The following is a 21,168-nucleotide window of genomic DNA, read 5'->3' as shown; positions in this document are numbered from 1 at the left end:
TTTCCCGGACGGACCGGACAGGACTGCCGTAAGTGCCCACCAAGACCACAGTACAGGCAGCGACCCTCCCGACGCCGAGCGGCCCGCTCTCCCTCGGAAAGGCGAGCAAACCCCAGCTGCATGGGCTCACCACCAGACAATCTATCCCCAGGAGGCGTGGGAGGAGAGGGAGGAATGGGTGGGATAGAAAACGCAGGTGCCAGTCGATTGGAAGGCCTCCGCAGGCGTTCCTTGAGTGAAGGCCTCTCCCTGAGCCTGGTATCAATCAGGATCAGGAAGGAAATTAGTGCTTCCAGCTCCACAGGCAATTCCTTGGCTGCTATCTCGTCCTTCAATGCATCAGAAAGACCCTGAGAAAACGCAGCCACCAGAGCCTCATTGTTCCAACCCACCTCTGCTGCCAGGGTACGAAACTCTATGGCGTACTCGGCCACGGTCCGTGAACCCTGATGCATAGACATGAGCAGCTTGGCAGCCGAGGCGGAGCGAGCCGGTACATCGAATACCCTACGGAAGGCATCGACAAAACCGGAAAACTCGTGAATCACTGGGTCATTCCTCTCCCATAAGGGATTCGCCCAGGCCAAGGCCTTGTCTGAGAGTAGTGAAATGAGGAAACCCACCTTTGACCTCTCAGTCGGAAAAGCGTAGGGGATTAATTCAAAGTAAATCCCCACCTGGTTAAGGAACCCACGACACTGACTCGGCTCACCCCCAAAGCGCTGTGGAAGAGGGGCTGAACCGGTCATACCTCTGGACACCGCGGGTGCCGCATCAGCCGCGGCGGTAGGCACAGCAAGCGGAACAGCAGCGGGAGCGACCACCGGCCTAATAACACCAGGAGTAAGGTGCGCGGTGCGTGCCAGCAGAGTTTGCAACGCCTGAGCGAACTGATCCAACAGGAGATCCTGTTGATCCAGTCTGGCGACCAACATTGGAAGTGAAGGCGTACCTGCACCGTCAGGATTCATGGCACTTGTGTAATGTCAGGGCAGGGCTGTGGAACGGACAGGTAGGCCTAGTGGCAGGGTAACGCACTGGCTGACGACAACCACCACCAACAGACTGAAGTCCCTCAGGGCGCGGAGTCTAAGTCCCAGGCTGCCCTTCACCAGGGCCCCTGATGGTGGGGATGGACTTGACGCAACCAGGGACCAGGTCGCGGCCCCCGAGACACCCCAGCTGCGGTAATGGCCACCGCCAATGGCGTGTAGCTGGTGAGAATGACAATAGCGTAGTCAGACAAGCCGGGTCAATAACAACGGGACAAAACAGTACAGAACAGTAGACAGAGAATCACAGGTCACGGGCCGGGTTCAGCAACGGAAGGTCAGATCAAAGGGAAACACAGAGAATGGTCTTAGTCACAAGCCGAGTCAGAATACCAGAAGAGTCACGAGCGTATACACAGAGCTGTAGCAAGACAAAGACACAAGACACAAGTGCAAAGAGCATGTGCAGATCCCAGGCTTATATGTACTCAGCCACACCCCTCTGGGGGATGGACCTCAGAGACCTGAAGGCATAAAAGATTCCCATCATGCTCAGCAGAAATCCAAGATGGATGCTAGCACATGGAGTAACATAACCTCTGGGAAAAGGTAGGACCTTGACAGTGCACCAGTCTAGTGCATTACCTGAGAGGTAACTTTATTAAGTTCAAAGGAGGTATATACTCACAAACGACTGTAGTGATAAAGGCATATCATTATCTAAAGCAATCACATCACCAGGTCAGTTCTCAAAGCACAAGAAGACCCTCAAATGGTTGACATGTTTCAAGGGGTGATCCCCTCTTCATCAGAGCCAGAGACTCTCAGTAAGTCCTTTGGATTTCCCCAACCTTTAGATGGCAACAAGACCTGTGCTGATGCTGGATATTTTTAAGGACCGGAAATATTTCCATCATCTTACCACTTTTGAGCGTAGGAGATGTTCATGTTCATTAGTGTCATGCGCCTGCTTCACATTTGAACACAAGCAAAAGCTTCTGACACTGGAATGTGAAAATTTACAATACTATAGGCTGTGCACACAGAGCAACTAATGACCACATGAAACTACAGTTGTGTCCAAAATTATTCAACCCCCAATGCTGTAAAGGGGTTTAGGGACTATAGTGTACATTTGGAATTGTATTCAGAATCAAATCCTACAAGGACGTTGTAACTACCCAAATGCAACTAAAATGACATCAATTGTTTATGTAATACAGTAGTAAATGGTTCTTATGTGGTTTCTTCATTGCCACAATTATTCAACCCCTTAAAGACTACCACTCTGAAGAACAGAGGTTCATACAGGTGCTTTCCATCAGGTATTGAAAACACCTGTGGATGTCACCGAGCAGCAATCAAGCATAATAAGCACCAATTAGGCAGCTTTAAAATGACTGTGATACTCAGCTCCTTCTAGACATTTACTGGTGTGGTTACAAACATGGTGAAGGCAAGAGAATGGTCCAGGAAGACAAGAGAAGAGGTGATTTCTCTTCACAGGAAGGGCAATGGCTATAAGAAGATTGCAAAGATGTTAAACATACCAAGAGACACCTTAGGAAGCATCATTCGCAAATTCAAGGCAAAGGGCACTGTTGAAACGCTACCTGGTCGTGGCAGAAAGAAGATGCTGACTTCGACTGCTGTGCGCTACCTGAAGCGTAGAGTGGAGAGAAGTCCCCGTGTGACTGCTGAGGAACTGAGAAAAGATTTGTCAGATGTGGGTACAGAAGTTTCAGCCCAGACAATAAGACGCACACTGCGTAATGAAGGCCTCCGTGCCAGAACTCCCAGGCGTACCCCCTTGCTGTCTCCAAAGAATAAGAAGAGTCGACTGCAGTATGCCAAAAGCCATGTGGACAAACCACAAAAGTTGTGGGATAGTGTTCTGTGGACTGATGAAACAAAATTAGAACTGTTTGGGCCCATGGATCAACGCTATGTTTGGAGGAGGAAGAACAAGGCCTATGATGAAAAGAACACCTTGCCTACTGTGAAGCATGGTGGAGGGTCAATCATGCTTTGGGGCTGTTTTGCTTCTGCAGGTACAGGGAAGCTTCAGCGTGTGCAAGGTACCATGAATTCTCTTCAGTACCAGGAGATATTGGATGGAAACGTGATGCAGTCCGTCACACACCTGAGGCTTGGGAGACGTTGGACCTTTCAACAGGACAATGATCCCAAGCATACCTCCAAGTCCACTAGAGCATGGTTGCAGAGGAAAGGCTGGAACATTTTGGAGTGGCCATCGCAGTCACCAGACTTAAATCCGATTGAGAACCTCTGGTGGGACTTAAAGAAAGCAGTTGCAGTGCGCAAGCCTAAGAATGTGACTGAACTGGAGGCCTTTGCCCATGAAGAATGGGCGAAGATACCCGTAGATCGCTGCAAGACACTTGTGTCAAGCTATGCTTCACGTTTAAAAGCTGTTATAACTGTAAAAGGATGCTGTACTAAGTACTAAGATTGAATGTCACTTGGGGGTTGAATAAAACTGATAATGCTGTGAGCACAGAAAAGACATTTGTGGTTATTTCATTATAACTGTTATGTTATATTTGTCTGACCTACAAGTGCCTCTTTAATGTAAATGTAAGCAAGATGACTGAATGATCAAAAGCAATGTCAAACTGGCCAAAACACTCAATTTCAGTGGGGGTTGAATAATTTTGGCCACAACTGTATATGATCAATGCACGTCTTATGCAGGTCAAAAACATAATGTGCAAGTAGGAAGATTTGTCATGCCTTTAACTGCTGGTGCGAAGAACAAGGTATTTGGGACAGTACTCCAATGTGTTGTTGCTACTGAACTAGTACCATAACAATCATAGGAATTGAAATTCTTTGTTGAAAACAAGTTACATATGAAGTACTGAATGTAAGATTTATAAAAAATGAGCAAGATAAATTCGATTTAGCTTATTTTCCAGTCATGTACTGTTTTTGCATTAACAGAGAGCTGTATCAGAAGAACAGGAGAAGATTGAAAAACATATCAAATCTTCAAAACATAAGGAACATTCAAAACCCCTGGACAAACCTGAGCAGTAAGAAGCAGTTTAAGTTCTTTTTGCTATGTGGTAGTAAACAGAACATTACAAAGTAGATAAAAATATTAATTTATTCTGACATAATATTACACAGAGAATAACTTGGCAATGTGTATGTAGCGCTGTGGGTGAAGAAGACAGTAGGACTCAGTGAAGAATGGCATCTTTGTTTCTCTCCAGAAGCAATAGATCAAATTTGGCCTGTGTGGGTCTGTTCTCTGTTTGAAAAATAAAGCTGTCATTCAAAGGAAAAGTGAAAATAATGGCTGAAATCCTAAGCACTTCATCACATATGTATTTGTACTGTGCACTGCATATGAAATATATTTGAAAAATCATTTAAATCTTCCTAAGTGCATTGTTTGTAAATGTACACTTCAGAACTGGAAATTCAGCCATGGAATGCACACAGGGAGCTTAGCTACCTACAGTGCATTCAGAAAGCATTCACAGTGCTTAACTTTTGCCTCATTTTGTTATGTTACAAAATTATTCCAGAATGGATAAAATTAATTTTTTTCATCAACATTCTACAAACAATATCCCACAATGACAACATGAAAGAAGTTTGTTTTGAAATCTTTGCAATTTATTAAAAATAAAAAATGAAATAAACCACATGTACATAAGTATTTACAGCCTTTGCCATGACACTCAGAATTGAGCTCTGGTGCATCCTGTTCCCACTGATCATCCTTGAGATGTTTCCACAACTTGATTGCAGGGAAATTCAGTTGATTGGACATGACTAGAAAAGGCATAAACCTGTCTATATATGGTCCCACAGTTAATAGTGCATGTCAGAGCACAAACCAAACCATGACGTCCAAGGAATTGTCCGTAGACCTCTGAGACAGGATTGTATCGAGGCACAGATCTGGGGAAGGGTACAGAAAAAGTTCTGCAGCACTAAAGGTCCCAATGAGCACAGTGTCCTCCATCATCTATAAATGGAAGAAGTTTGGAACCACAAGGAATCTTCCTAGAGCGGGCCACCCGGCCAAAATGAGCGATCGAGTGAGAAGGACGTTAGTCACTCTGAAAGAGCTCCAGCATTTCTCTGTGGAGAAAGGAGAACCCTCCAGAAGAACAACCATCTCTGCAGCAGTCCACCAATCAGGCCTGTATGGTAGAGTGGCCAGACGGAAGCCACTTCTCAGTAAAAGGCAAATGGCAGCCTGCCTGGAATTTGCCAAAAGGTACCTGAGGGACTCTCAGACCATGAGAAACAAAACTCTCTGGTCTGATGAAACAAAGATTGAACTCTTTGGCCTGAATGCCAAGCGTCATGTCTGGAGGAAACCAGGTACCGCTCACCACCTAGCCAATGCCACCCCTACAGTAAAGCATGGTGGTGGCAGCATCATGCTGTGGGGATGTATTTAAGCGGCAGGAACTGGGAGACTAGTCAGGAACAAAGGAAAGATGAATGGAGCAATGTACTGAGACATCCTTGATGAAAACCTGTTCCAGAGCGCTCTGGACCCTAGACTGGGCAACGGTTCATCTTTCAGCAGGACAACGACCCTAAGCACACAGCCCACATAACAAAGGAGTGGCTACAGGCCAACTCTGTGAATGTCCTGGAGTGGCCCAGCTAGAGCCCAGACTTGAACCCGATTGAACATCTCTGGAGAGATCTGAAAATGGCTGTGCACCGATGCTCCCCGTCCAACCTGATAGAGCTTGAGAGTTACTGCAAAGAAAAATGGGAGAAATTGCCCAAAAATAGGTGTGCCAAGCTTGTAGCATCATACTCAAAATGACTTGAGGCTGTAATTGGTGCTAAAGGTGCTTCAACAAAGTATTGAGCAAAGGCTGTGAATACTTATGTACATGTGTTTTGTTTTTCGTTTTTTATTTTTAATCAATTGCAAAGATTTCAAAACAAACTTCTTCCACATTGTCAATATGGGGTATTGTTTGTAGAATGTTGAGGAAAAAAATGAATTTAATCCATTTTGGAATAAGGCTGTAACATAACAAAATGTGGCAAAAGTTAAGCACTGTGAAAACTTTCTGGATGCACTGTATTCAGTACTTGTTTCCATCTAGACCTTGCTGTAACGTTTAAGTCCATCCCAATTTCTTTTGCCAGAAATCTAGTGATCTAAGAACCCCTTAGTGATTACATAGTACATAGACGTACATTGTTAAGATTTGCCTAGATTTGAAAGCTGAATTATAGGTAGATATAATACATGATTGACATGGTATCAGTGTTGTGCAGTCCTTGTATAGCGGGGAGGAATGTGAAAAAAAGGCGCAGTACAATGAGCCAATTAGTTTATATGCTGACCAAAAGTATGCTGAGAATAAGGGAAAGCAGAGTGCCAGATAGATTAGTTCATCACTGTGCTGCTTCTCCTTTCACTATCCAGTCACAGTGTCAGGCTCCGCCCAACGGGATCTCTAGTGGTCCACAGAACGGGATTCCCCAGGACGCGGAGTCTCAGTCTGCCTTTTCACCAGGGCCCCTGATGGTGGGGATGGACTTGGTGCAAGACTGAAACCAGGTCGCGACCCCTGGGTGCACCCAACTATGGTAGAGGGGTCCCGCTGAGGGTATCTGCTAGGGATGAGCGTGCTGTGAAGGGGTTGACAGGTCCAGGTCCGAGCAGGATGGATGACCGCCAGGAGTGAGCGTGGTCAGACTAGCCGGGTCGGTAACAGTGGGGACAGGTGCGGTACCAAGCAGCAGACAAAGAGTAGTCAGGTCACACACCGGGTTCAGTAACACAGGGTCCAAATAACAGTAACGACAGGCAGAGGAATGGTCAGGGACGAGCCGGAGATCAGAGCAGGAGAAGGTCAGCATGGATCAGAACAGGCATGGTCGGCAACAAGAAAAGCACTGCAGGAACAGGAACTAGACCTTGCGGCAATGAGGACATTGCCTGGCCAGTTTAAATAGCGTGCCCTGCACCGTCATTGGTGCCAGGCGCGCGCCCTTGTGCGTGAGTGCGCATGCGTGGCCGCAATTGCCGCCGCGGACGCCCAGGTTCTAATGCCCACATATTGATGTGCCTGGGCGATCCGCGCATGCGCAGATTCGCGTACCACGGCGAAGCCCGGGGTCCCTGACACACAGGCTAAGGAGGGTCTAGCATGACCTGAGCTACGAGGAAAATGGTTGAATGATACTGGTATCATAATTTAGCCTGCAGTTTTCCTGCCTGTGTATTTGTATTCTTACCTCCTTTCTACATTGCTTCTCCGAGACCCATATTCCTTTCACATGTGTTGTTTGGCGTCTATGCTCAACTATGGGCGTCACCTGCTATTTTATGTGTTTACATTTAATTTCCCTTTCATCACTTCCTGGCCTGCCTCCCAGTTGGCTTGCCTATATAAAACATGCTCAGTGTAGCCCACATTGCCTGAGCAATTTCCCTGTTCTCTGAGCTCCCAGCTATTTGTGTATTCAGTGTCTGACTTCCCATGTACCGAGCTTGGCTTTGTCTACTTTCTGTGCTTGCCTGCTGCTCGCCCTGACCTCAGCTTGTTTCCTGGATTTCCTGTTGTCTCCTACCGTTTGTACTCTGCACACATGAGTGATCTCCGCATCCTCAGTTGGGCATACCTGGGGGCCATGACTTAGTTCCATCTTTGCTGCAAGTCCATCCCCACCATCAGGGGCAATGGTGAAGAAGCAGGCTGGGGCTTAGACTCCGCACCCTGGGGACCTCTGAGTTTGTGACCTACACGGGTTCACAGACATCTGACAGCTGGTCATCAGATTAGAGACACATAGTGGCAGAAAAGCAGGGCATATCTGGGTTGAAGATGAATATTGCAACAAAATATGGCTTTCTTACTTTATCTTGTAATGGGTTATTCATTTATTTGTTTTCTTTGGCTGGATTTCTGTTTTATGCATCAGATATTGGCTACAATTACTGTTATACTCTTAGTACCACTTGTTAATAAACCCCAATAATTCACAGCATATAGATATATTTACAGAGGCACAGTGGTTAACAATTTAGCAAATTGGAAATGGAAGTGATTTTAAAGGATTTATTTTTTTTTGGAACAATCATGTTATGCTTACCTGCTCTGTGCAATGGTTTTACACAAAATAGCCCTGATTCTCCTCTTCTGGGGTCCCCCACCAGTGCTCCCGGCTCCTACCGCCTTCCAGGTACCCCCCTCCCCCCTAAGCAAGCTGCTTGCGAGGGGGGTTGTCATGAGGGCTTGATCCTGAGTCTCACTGTGTGTGGCTATTGACACATACAGTGTGGATCAGCCCCTTCTTCCCCCTCCTTTATCACTGGATTTGATTGACAGCAGCAGGAGCCAATGGTTCCTACTGCTCTCACTGACTCCAGTGAGGAGGGAGAGAGTGAGAAGCACTGCTGCTTTCAGGCGCTAGATTGAGATGGGGCTTGAGAAAATATTTAGGGGGGAGCTGCACCTGAAAAGTTTTTTCACCTTAATGCAGAAAATGTATTAAGGTGAAAAACCTTTAGCCTTTTACAACTACTTTAAAGATTGCCTAGTTATGAATTAAAGACACTTATTTAACATCAGTGAGTCAGAAAGAAAGGGACATTATTTTTTTTCCTGTCTAATTCTTTACTATCATAATATGCTTCTATGATGTATGCAAATGATGTTGGTCTTTCAAAGTATTGCTGATGTATTTCACCATATTTAACATTGTTGCTTTTACTTCCTGCAGGTTCCTCTATGAACTGACAACTATACCAAATTTTTCAGAACGGGTTTTTTGCATTTTGTTGCAGTCAACAATATCAGAAAACATTAGTGTCATTCATCGAAAACTTGAATTGTTACAGAAAGTTTGTAAGGTTAGTTACTAATTAGAACATTATCTGTAAAGCTGATGTAACTTTTAATTTTATGAGCAACACTGCTGCCACACACTGTTTGGGCTATTTACTAATCTTGGTCTTTAGGCATGCTATGTATGCCCAAAATTACTTATCGGTAATCAAAGTACACTGAGCATATGTAGCATGACCTGTCCCTCCCCCTGTTGTTGCCACTCACCCATCATTCTTTCCTTCAATTCTCGGCTGTCAAAATAACAGTCAGGACTTGTTGAGACAGCAGTGGCTGCTGTCAAATATGGAGCATCTGAACAGTGTGTGTTAACACTGTTCAGAAACATGATGAGTAACAAGGTAATATTATTGTTACACCATTCATTCAAAGCATTGACCCTTTGATTGTCATTTGATATCAATTAAAGCAACCTTACACGTAAAAATGTTTTTAAAAAACATTATATTTAACCACTTATTAATCCTTAGTTATTTATTTATTCTTTTTATCCATGTTTAGATTTTAAAAGACGATTCTGCAGTTCTGTGTGTTTTAGGATTGATTCTTGCAATTGGTAACTACATGAATGGAGGAAACAGGACAAGAGGACAAGCTGATGGATTTGCACTAGATATTTTGCCAAAACTGAAAGATGTCAAAAGCAACGTAAGTATGGAATTTCAAAAATCAGGTCTTAGAAACATTAAAAGAAATGCAAAACAATCAAATAAGTTAACAGATGAATATGTATGATTGCTTTTTGTATTTGCATTATTATTATTATACAGGATTTATATAGCGCCAACAGTTTGCCCAGCGCTTTACAATATAATGGGAGTCAATACAGCAACAATACAGTTCAATACAAGAGGGTTAGGAGGGCCCTGCTCATTGGAGCTTACAATCTAAGAGGAAGGGGCTAGTGGTACAAAAGGTAATAACTGTGGGGGATGGACTGGTAGGAGGAATAGAAGATTCCATTATTAGCTGAGGGCCGGATAGGCTTCCCTGAAGAGAATGGTTTTCAGAGATTGCCTAAAAGTGAGCAGAGTAGGTGATAGTCTGATAAATTGAGGTAGAGAGTTCCAGAAGATGGAGAGGTTCTGGAGAATTCCTGGAGACGAGCATGGGAGGAGGAGACCAGGGAGCTAGAGAGCAGGAGGTGCGAGGAGCGGAGAGTACGGTTTGGGTGATATTTGGAGACAAGATTGGTGATGTAATTTGGGGCAGAGTTATAAATGGCTTTATATGTTATTGTTAATGTTTTTAATTTTGAGCAATAGGAAGCCAGTGGAGGGATTGGCAGAGAGGGATGGCAGATATGGAACGGTGAGTAACGTGGATGAGTCTGGCAGCAGAATTCATGATAGACTGAAGAGGGGATAGCCTGCGATGAGGTAGGCCAATGAGGAGGGAGTTACAATAGTCAAGGCGAGAGATAACCGGGGCGTGAATAAGTTGCTTAGTAGTTACAGAGGTTAGGAATGGGCGTATCTTGGAGATGTTGCGAGGGGAAGTCTACAAGATTTGGATTGGATTTGGGGCTGAATGGCCAGATGTAAGTCTAGGATTACACCTAGTACCCTGGCATGAGGGGAGGGTATACCCTGGCATAATAATGTTGTTCCATAATTTTAGGGGAAGTAACAGGAAATGAATCTACTTGCAAACACCATCCAGCTTCAATGAGCTCCATACAGAATACTAGAGATTAAACATTATCCAACTGAAACCAACATTGTATCCTTCCCCTTCCTCTTCTCTTGCTCCTGTTGCTCTTAGCTGCTATGAAGGGCTTTGAAACATGCATAGAAAGCACTGCTGTGATTAACAATGGAAAGGCGTTCTCCTCTAAAATCTAGCCCTTGTTCATATTTTTTTTATTTTTATTAACATTGTACAGCCCACAATGCTGTATAAAGCTCCTTTCACATGGGTGGACTATGCCAGCGGATCCGCCTGCTCAGAGGGGTATCTGTCCACTGATACCCGCTGAGCAGGTGGATAACAGGTTTCTGTCCACTCTGCTGCTGCAGAGCGGACACAGACACTGCCCACTGATTACAATAGGACAGTCGAATGGAAACGGACCGCCTGTCCGTTTCCACCCGATTTTCATCTGTTTCGATCCACTGCACGGATGGGGAATGAATCCTCTGTCTGTTTTTGGCTTACAGGATCAGTTGCTGGTGAGTGCCGGTCTATAGAAGTCTATGGATGGACCAATCCGGTCAGCTTGAAAAACAGCCCACTCTCCTCTATGGGCAATCAGATGTAAACAGACCGCCTGTCCGTTTACACTCGACTGTCATCCTATCTGATCCAATCTGCTAGACGGAAGGAGAACGGATCCCCCATCCATCTGTTTTTAGCATATTGGATTGGATGCAGGTAGGTGCAAATGGACAGGGGGTCATTTACATTCGGCTGCCAATAGAGGACAATTGAGGGTCTGATCGACAGACAGTGAAAGGGACATGAAAAAGGTCAAAAAGCCTTTTTAAAACTCCAATAGTTCTACTCACAATCAAGGGCATAAGCAGAGCACTGCAGCACAGCATATATGTCTGTGCTGGGGCTCCAAACCAAGACTCCAGGAGGCGGAACGGACCAGTGGATAGCCTTTGGACTGCTGTCATACACTCAGCTGGATGGAAGAAGAAACAGCCGCTGGTATCCTCTTCTCCGACCAGGAGTCTGAGCATAGGACTTCCTCTACTTCAGCTGTGAACAGAGGATCCAGGTGGCGGTTTCTTTTTCCACCCAGCTGAATGTATGACAGCAATCCAAAATTATTGATCTTTTAATAAACTTGTCAATTTTTTATACAGTACTGTGGGCTTACATGGTCTCTTCCCGCCACCCCCCACTCCTTGTGTCCTGTTCTCTATGGGGGCCCGGGCACACAGGGGGAACCAGAGGTGGGCAGGACAGGGAGGATGATCGGTGCAGCAGAGTGGGGAGAATACTGGAATGATGCTCTGTGTGTTTATCCTTCCAGCAGCTGAAAGTTGTGGGAGGTAAAGGGGAAGATGAGCCAGCTTTCAGCTGCTGGAAGGATATACACACAGATCATCATTCCAGTATTCTACCCACTCTGCTGCACCAGTCATCCTCCCTGCCTGCTCATGTCTGGTTCCCCCTGTGTGCCTGGGCCCCCCTGTGTGCTCGGGCCCCTGACAGGAATACCGGAGATACTCCCCTGTGGGCGGCCCTGATCCTCCATTATACTGTAAAAGTTTGCAAACTCTTCCACCTTCTGAATTGCTCCCTTATATACAAATAGATTCATCAATCTTCTGAGTCACTTCCTTATACCCAAAGAGATTTTAAGCTCTTCCAGCTTCCATATCACTCCCTTTTACCTAATAGATTGCAAGCTCTTCCACTGTTCTGGACATTAATACTGAAATTTATAGATGGACAACTTCTATCCTCATATTGATTAGTGGTTTCAAATTAATAACTACTGCAATAGGGAACAGACACAAAAAGATACACTCAGCATCTTTCCAAATCAGTTTTTTTGAAGTTTTTTATACACATAATTATGTAGTTATTACATTAATAATATAAGTGTACTTTTATGATAACAAGGGCTGTTGCATAGGCAGGCTAATTTCTAATCAGGACTTGAAGGAATGGAAACGTAATGAAAACATTATTAGTGCCGTGTTCACAATGAGCGCAGTGTACAATACATAGGTAAAGCAGTACAGCTACAATACAATTTTATACAGAATTTACAAATTTCCTTTACACCACCTTCTGTATCTCCCTCTCATACTTTAGTAGATTGTAAACTTCTTCACCTTCTGCATCTTTTCCGTTTGCTGTAGAGCATTGTAAGCTCTTCCCCCTTCTATGTTTCCTTATACTGTAACAAACTGTAAGCCCTTCTAGCTTTTGTATGTCCCCCTTATACTGTACTAGATGGTAAGCTTTCCCTTTTTCTGTATGTCTCCCATAACCCCAGACCTAATAGCAGCCAACTGACATATTACAGACAGCAGAATTACTAACTGTACGGCAGTGGCTTAGTGTTGTCAGACTGCAACTTAGTATTATTACTAACAGGATCTCTATTTGAAACAGACTCACAGGTATTATTTTGTTTAAAATGCTGTATACAGTAAGACATGACACCAACTGAAAAAATAATTTGGGGTTCACATACTCTCTAATGTATCTGACTATTGTAGGTCATTTCTGTCAAAGGAAGCAAATCAATCAAGGTGCTTTGTCTTGTAGACCCAGTAACCCATTAGGAGAGGCAGACACATACTATATTAGGGCTTTATATGGATAGAGAGAGAACAATTTAAGAACAGATGGAAAAGTGGCAATGTGGGAGGGGATGGTTTCATACAGAAAACAAAAGTGATGTTTTTTTGCAGCAGTGCCACTGGGCCATGATACTGTCGCAAGATCAACGATGGCCAGTGGTAACACAACCATTGACGTCACTGGACTCCAGAAATATTAGTTCTAGATAGAAAGCATGTTTCATTGGTATATTTTAGAAATGTTTCACTCTGGCTAATTCTATATAATTAAAATTTTGTGGGGTTTGAATGCTTTATAGTAATTTGTAAGAAAAGTGGAAAAGGTCAGAATTTGTAAGCAAATAACATGAAATAGACAAAACATCTTCATCGCCAACCTAATTGTTATCTCTAAGACATTTCTGTATGTTAAATACTGTATTGCAATGCATGCAAAATTTGTTGTTTTTTTTTATTCAGAAACAGCATACTTAAAGGCATGTACCACTTTCATTGAAAAGATGGAAATACTCCGCATCCTGCAAGTCATATTCAGCAGTTGGGTTTAAAAAAACACACATCAGCATGTTGCTGAATGAAACTCAATGGGGGTGATTTACTAAAGGAAAATATGGTGACGCACTGTTGATTTCCATCATCCAATCACGTGCAAGGCAAAAAAAATACTGCTTCTTTATTTTCCTTTCACCTGATTAGGTATTTTTTACAAAGTGAAGCTTCACCTCATTCACTAAGCTGTGGGGAAAATGAGCACCACTACACTTGAAAAGCCCAAAGTCAATTTGCCTTTAGTAAATCAACCCTAAGTGGAAAGCAGAAAGCACTTTATTCAGAGACAAGATTTCATGGCTGTTCATACCTGACAGATTTAAAACGTTTTCTGTTCTTTCAGTGAAAGTCAATATATCTTTATAAGAAAACATTATATGTGCTGAAATGAAAGTGAAGCAAACCAAACCAAACCAGCAAGCATTACACTAAATGATGAATCTCATAGTCATTCTTTATACTTATCGGTTTTTGATATGCCCTGCTAAGGTGTGATGTGTGATGAATACCTTTATGCATGGTATTATTTGAAATCACCCTTAATCCATTACACTGTATGACCCCCCCCCCCCCCACAAAAAAAAATATTTCTGTTGTCATATTGATTCTGTATTTGTGTTTAGAAGTCTTGGTGTGTCTGCAACTTGATGGGTTTCTTATTTTTTTCTACGCACACAGTAAGGATCTTCTATTTGCTTTGCAATGCATTTAATTCTTCAAGCGATCTCATCAATTTAATAAAACTAAATAGGACCAGAATTTGATTCTTGCTAGTCTACCGCAAAAAATTTCAAGTCGGTTTTAAACCCATTATCAGTATGGTGCCACTATGGGATGTGAATAATACTGAGGTGTTGTCTCCTTATAGTGGTTTCCTGAAAGGAGAGGACATGAACATGAATTTGCATTAAATTCTTCCTGGTCTGATATATGCCTGATAATTTATTTTTCATAAAACGGCAGATTGTAATACATTTTATCCCAGAGACAGAATAAAAGAAACATGAACATTATGTTGTCTCTAAAATATATGACTGCTTGGTTTGAGTCAAACATCTGTTTGCTTATTAAGACTGCTGTCACCCAAACAATGTCATTCTATATTATTCCCTCAAAGTGAAAAACAATACATGAAGGGTTAGTAATCTTTCATATCATTGTAGAGTAAGATTTAAGCAAAAATGTTATTTAAAAATTCATAAAAAAATAACATTAAATATAACAAAAAGGCAACAAAATGATTACTTCCCTAAAGTAATTTAACTGGTAAAACAGAAATATACGATATTGTACCATACACATGTGTTGTATATAAAACATTTGTGTTTCATGGCCAGTAAGAACACACTTATGATTAGATTATGAGGCTATACAAAACTTAAAAGCATGAAATTGAACATCAATAAAAACGTCCTTGGGCAGGTACATTTCCTTGGTCTATGGCTAAAACTGTAATACAGCTACCAAAGAATATTGAACATCATTTTCTTATCTTAACAGTACCTGCTGCAATGGTCACACCATTTCATCTAAACTCTCCAGCCATTTCATTCTCGCATTCATACATTTCTAAACTAAATTCACAAGAGCAAATGTAATTTACTTTTGTTGAAAATTTAATTAAATCACTTAAGCAAAGTCAGGGGACTGCCACTTATTTCAGTTTTAGGAGTAACTTCAAAAAAGAGGAAACAAGGACATGTACCAACTATTATATTATACCTCAAACCAGGGCTCAAAATTTCAAGTACTGGGCTACTAGCCAGGCCTTAAGAGTTACTCGCCATCAGTTGCCCCACCCAACCTCTACCCTGCCTAAACAGCCCCCCACCCAGCCATGTCCCCTACCCCCATTCACACACCTCCCCACAGCACTTCCCCTACCCTCATTGGTTATTTTTATTTTTTTTATCTTATTCAGTGTAATAATTACACTGAATAAGGAAAAAAAAAATAACCAATACCAGCAATCATATTTCATTGATCTGACAGTGATAAATAAAATATGATTGGCTACAGTAGGCACTGTACAAATCACTACTGCCTTGTTAATTAAATATTTTAATGCTATAAATATAACATTAAAAAATTTAAATCCAATGAATGACTCACTTATTTAGGATAAGCACAGCACTGGACAGGGCAGCAGGAGCTAATAAAAATAAACTTTTTCTATTAACAAACTTTTTCTATTAACAAGCTGGTGATCAACCAATCACCAGCTAGTTAATAGGAAGAGTAAACTTTGGCAGCTCCCTCCCCTCCCTGCCCACCCCTGCCTCATCTAGTTCTTCACCCGCTCCTTCTGTATGCCAAACCAGAGAATGACAGGGGGCAGAAACTGGAAGGGGAATCAGTTCTCTATTCAACCCCGCCTGCTGGCCGCGTCTGCCCCCATGATGTGGCTCCACATTACTCATTCTTTGCTAAGAGAATAACAGGGGTGGAGACTGGGAGGGGAATCGACTCCCATTCAACCCCGCCTGCAAGCGGCGCCCGCACCCCCCTCCGATGCAGCTCCACACTCGCCCTTAACTTATTTCCACTCGCCTAATGGGAGCGGGCGAGTGGACGTTTCGAGCGCTGCCCTAAACCATTTATTTCCTACAATTGTATCTTGGTCGCTTGGGGTGATTAATGACTGTTAACTTGAAAAATAATTTAAAAAAAGAGAAAAGTATGGTATTATGATGCATAATACCTTTTTATTGTATTTTTTAATTCATTTTATAGAGATTACATTTTTGGCATTGATCATTAGACAACAATGCTCCATTCACTTTACCGCAGTCTTACCTGCTTAGGTTTATAGGCAATCTTATAGCCTAATGCATGGTGCTTGAATGGTATAAAACGTTTCTGATATATCAACAGAAATATTAATCATAAAGTAATGCCTTTATTTAGGGTGAATAGATACACACTAAATATGCTGTGAAATGAACTGAAGACAGGATTACAAGTAATAAAATGGTTCCATACTCACGGTGATTTCTGTTCACTCGTGCCTTTTTATATGATTTGTACAGATCAAAAAGATTTCTAAACCTAATTCTGGAATTCAGTGAACAGTATAAACTCTTTATACCCTTTCCTTTTCTAAAATGGGTCATACAGTAAATCAGTTTAAAATCCACTTTAATAAAGTGATTGCTAAATTTAGCTACAGTAGTGCCCACACTTCTCATCTAAAGGGAAGATTATAAGATCAGGAGGATGAGCATACTAACACCAAGAGTTTTTAAACATGAGGAGATTCATTATATATTGCAGTGCTTGCTGTGTCATTTCCTTTTCAGCACATAGTAATGTTTTGCTTTACTTATTTTTCAGGTTTGTTTCTACGATTTACATGTGTGTGTACTTGATGTGTTGGAAGATCGGGCAGCTGTGATCTAATATTCTGGTAATAGGGCTTTCCCATCCTTTACTGAATTGCAAAGATTCAATTTACTGTTGATCTCTTTGATTATTTGTAATTCAAACACTAGTGCTTACGTTCATGTTCAAGGACAGACTCTGCCTATTATAGTGATCTGTCTTTTTTTTCTTCAGATATCAGTGGTTTAATAATCTTTTAGTTTGGTTGAATTATGATAGATTATAATACCATGGTCCCAAATTGGGTACTTTCGATTTGGAGAAGTTATTTCATGTTATTTGCTTTTAAAAAAATATAAGCTAGAATTAAGAATCTGCAAGCATTGTATACTGTACATAAGAGTATTTTAGTACTTGTAAATTGAAAGTTCCAAAATGACAAATGTTAACATATTTTGTGGCATTTGAAAAATAGGTAAAAGATATGTGTTAACAATTGTTAAATTGGTAGTAAAGGCATGTGAAATGATTAGTGATTTATAATGGGGTTGATTTACTAAAACTGGAGAGTGCAAAATCTGGTGCAGCTCTGCATGGTAGACAATCAGCTTCTAACTGCAGCTTGTTCAATTAAGCTTTGACAAAATCCTGGAAGCTGATTGGTTTCTATGCAGAGTTGCACCAGATTTTACACTCTCCAGTTTTAGTAAATCAACCCCATTACATTTTAAATAAAAAGGGTATATAAAGTGGTTAAAAACGCATTTTTTCTGAAATAAAAGAGGTTTATACCTACCTGTTCTGTGCAATGGTATTGCAAAGAGTGGCCCCTTCTTCTGGGTTTCCCAATCAGCGCTGTTTGCTCCTCCTCTTCTCAGAGTGCTCCCATAGCCAGCTGTTATTTGGGCACTCCTGCAGGTGCGCCCCTGGGCTATGTATGTTTACAGACACACAAAGCTTACCTTGGTCCCAACCCCTGTTCCATCCTCACAGGATTTGATTGATAGCAGCAGGATCCAATGGCTTCCACTGCTGCCTCTCTTTCCTGTGAGAACAGTGAGATGGAAGATAAAGGCTACAGAAGAGCACAGCACTGGATCGAGATAGGACTTAAGTGAGTGTTTATGGCAGTGGGGGCAGAGAGGAATACAACTACTGGGACATTTTTTATCTTAATGCAGGAAATGCATTAAGGTAAACAATGTCTTGCCTTTAGAACCATTTTAAAGTTGAAATTCAGGAAGATACACCATCAAGATATATATGTCTGATAACAGAATTGTAATTTACAGGACTTGTAAGCAATACATCAAAGTAGAAAATAGTGTTTTTATGATTTTATATTTTTTTTTGTCTATGGATTGCATAAAATATATTTTTTGCAAGACAATAACATCAAAAAATAGCACGTTTGTTCTAAAAATGTATTTTACTTAACTCAAATCTTCCGGCCCAAAACACAACTTCAGCCTGTATTTGTATACTTCCCCTTGCATATTGAGGTTTTCACAGGACCATACATGCCTCTTTTTCATTCCGCTGTGCACTGGTTGATGGAGGGTGTCAGGTAGGGTCAGAACATCACTACAGTAAAGCCTACATAATAATGATTGAATATTTTCAGACAATATACCTCCCTAAGATAATATACACAGCTTTTCCTAAATGTGAACAGTAAAGATTGTAAAGCAGATGCTGTGCGTCACATTTGTCGAAAAGTAGATATCACTGCATAGCATAGAACACTAGTGTGCCAGCTTTTGCGCAGCAATCCCTGAGTCCCATGATTCAGTGTGCACAAGGAGGTTCTGTAGCTAGCTCTTTCTCATTCAGATGAAACTAGCTCTACAGAAGTTGTATGCACCACATAGAACACAGCAGCAGTCAACGACTTGTCTATGCTTGCCAAAATTCCCTTCAAAGAATATATATACAGTATACAAGCAGTGAAAGAGAAAGGAGATAAACATTAAAGGGCGACACAGTTTACCACCAAGCAAAAAGAGGCAGAAGCAGATGGATCAGAAACAAGTTAGGGTGGAGCTCTGTTTTAACAATTGGCGAGATAGGAGATCTCTAGTTGATCCCTATCTTGCAATAGAGATGAACTGTACATCAAAATTCTTTATTCAGGTTTAACATTTCTGTGGGGTACAATCTAACTTTTTCAAGGCTATGCCTCACTGAACTGTCAGCCTTGATTAAAGAACTTAATGTACAGTTTGTCTCTGTTGGAAGACATGTTGGTGCCTTAGTATCTTTGCTTATTTTAACGTCTTGTTCCAGGTACCAGTTATGTCACTCTTATATTGTCAGTGCAAACGACAGCCTTTCTTTTTAATATATAAGTTCAGAACACTAAAAAGATGCCCAATTAATGATTTACATGAGTTCTTTATCATGCATTTTCCAAAGCTTCATGCTCATTATTTTCTCTGCTAACTGCATTTTTTCATTGTACCCCAGTCACTTGTTTTAGATTTTGGTGTAGAGCAGAAGTGTATCATGTTGTGGAGGACTGCATATTAAGATCTAAGTATTTAATTATTTGGTTTTCCTGGGATGCAAAATAGTTGAGAATTTATTTTTTTTCAGCTTTCAGAGTTTTTTGGGACATTCTCATAAGGGGCCTATGTACAAAAATGATCTTGATTGTAACAGCTAACATTGTTAAAAAGAAAACAGCTCAGAAGCACTTGTCAAATACATTACATACATTTTCCTGAAAATAATAATCACAGAACATTCCCATATTATACATTTAAATTGATGTCTTCCTGTAGAATTGGGCCCGGGCCATGTTGTGCAAATGTGGCTGCCATGTATGGCCTTCTTCAATAAAAAGAGGGGTTTTTTTAGTGCTGAAGGTGCCCTTAGATTTTAAATGACAGTCTCCAAATAAAACTGTTTTAGGTCTAGATTGTATCTTGACCTAATCTCTCTGGAGCAGCTGAACACACACCTAGCCTAGATCTATCTGGAATAGTAATTAGCCAGAATAGAAAACCTTGTGCAACCCCCTTTGCTTTTAGGTTCCATGCACACCTATGCAGTTTGATTTTTGTCCAATTTGCAGTGCTTTTCGAAGTTCGTTTTGCATTTTTCTCTGCACATTTTTGACACGTTTTTGACACATTTTGCATTTTGTTCAGCACTTTTTTTTTTAAGTGGGTTTTTTTCTTTTGCTGGGCAAATGCAAAACGCAGCAAAAATGCGGCAAAGATGCGGCAAAAATGCACTACCATGCATTTCAGCAGATTCTCCATTGAACTCTGTTGTAGCAAAAATGCTGCTTTTTAAAAAAGTCCCTGACCCTTTCCAAAAATGCAGCAGCTCAAAAAAGCATAGATGTGAACAAGCACCATAGGAAACCATGTTAAATTGACTGTAGTGCGTTTCTGCAAAAAGCACTAAAAATTGGTGTGAACGGGGCCTAACACAGCAAGATCTTGCTGTGATTTGTCTACCTATAAACTTTTTTTTCATAGAAAGAGATGAAGTAGTCTTGAAGCAAATGGAATAAGAAGGTTAAATAGCTTAAAAAAGGAAAATAAACATTAACTGTTGTATGATATATCTTTCTTTTGTCTTTATGTAGGATAACAGCAGGAACCTTCTTTCATATATTGTGTCATACTACTTACGGCATTTTGATGATGTAAGTCTGCATGTTTTGCTTTATGTTATTAATTTAAAAAGAACATTTACCTGGATGACAAACATAGGCATTGCTAATATAGAAATAAAGCCAGGTATAGAAATAAAGCCAGTGGACCCTTAAAAACACTAGTGATTACTCGCCAGCACCTGGTGATTGCTGAGCATCTCCGACAGGGAGGAGAACTGTATGTAAACAAAACAGTTCTCCTCCCTGTCAGCTAGTGCACACTGCTTTGCATGGCTGTGCTTAGCTCAGCCATGCAAAGCAGTGTGCTTACAGTGAAGCACACAGACACAGCACATAGTAAAACAGAACACAGTTAACTCTTTAATCACCCCTCGTGTTAACCCCTTCCTGCCCAGTGCCATTAGTACAGTGTCAGTGCTTTTTTTTTTAGCACTGATCACTGTATTATTGTCACTGGGGATGTCAGTGACACCAAGTTAGTCCCCCCCCAGTGTCATAATGCCAGCTGCAGTCCCGTTATAAGTCACTGATCGCCACCATTA

At 41.6% G+C, this 21,168-nt stretch overlaps 1 protein-coding gene across 2 annotated transcripts in view; it reads left to right on the top strand.

The window, feature by feature from the left end:
• FMN2 (formin 2) overlaps positions 1-21,168 on the top strand; it is a 123,757-nt gene that overhangs the window by 80,391 nt on the left and 22,198 nt on the right. Inside the window, exons 9-13 of one of the 2 annotated variants that reach the window (XR_016311501.1) lie at positions 3,957-4,048; positions 8,736-8,865; positions 9,362-9,508; positions 17,011-17,083; positions 20,597-20,656. Coding sequence is in view for 1 of the 2 variants with exons in the window: in XM_089668581.1 (XP_089524707.1) it covers positions 3,957-4,048; positions 8,736-8,865; positions 9,362-9,508; positions 20,597-20,656 (429 nt within the window). In the remaining variant the exon portion in view is untranslated. The remainder of the gene's footprint in view (positions 1-3,956; positions 4,049-8,735; positions 8,866-9,361; positions 9,509-17,010; positions 17,084-20,596; positions 20,657-21,168) is intronic. The other variant, XM_089668581.1, reaches the window with a different exon arrangement.

The sequence above is a fragment of the Staurois parvus genome, unplaced genomic scaffold (genome assembly GCF_062004578.1).
Source record: "Staurois parvus isolate SC_StPar_1 unplaced genomic scaffold, SC_StPar_1.0 ptg000059l, whole genome shotgun sequence".
Classification (NCBI taxonomy): Eukaryota; Metazoa; Chordata; class Amphibia; order Anura; family Ranidae; genus Staurois; species Staurois parvus.
The sequence above is the reverse complement of the archived record's forward strand: the minus strand, read 5'-3'. Positions and strand labels throughout refer to the sequence as shown.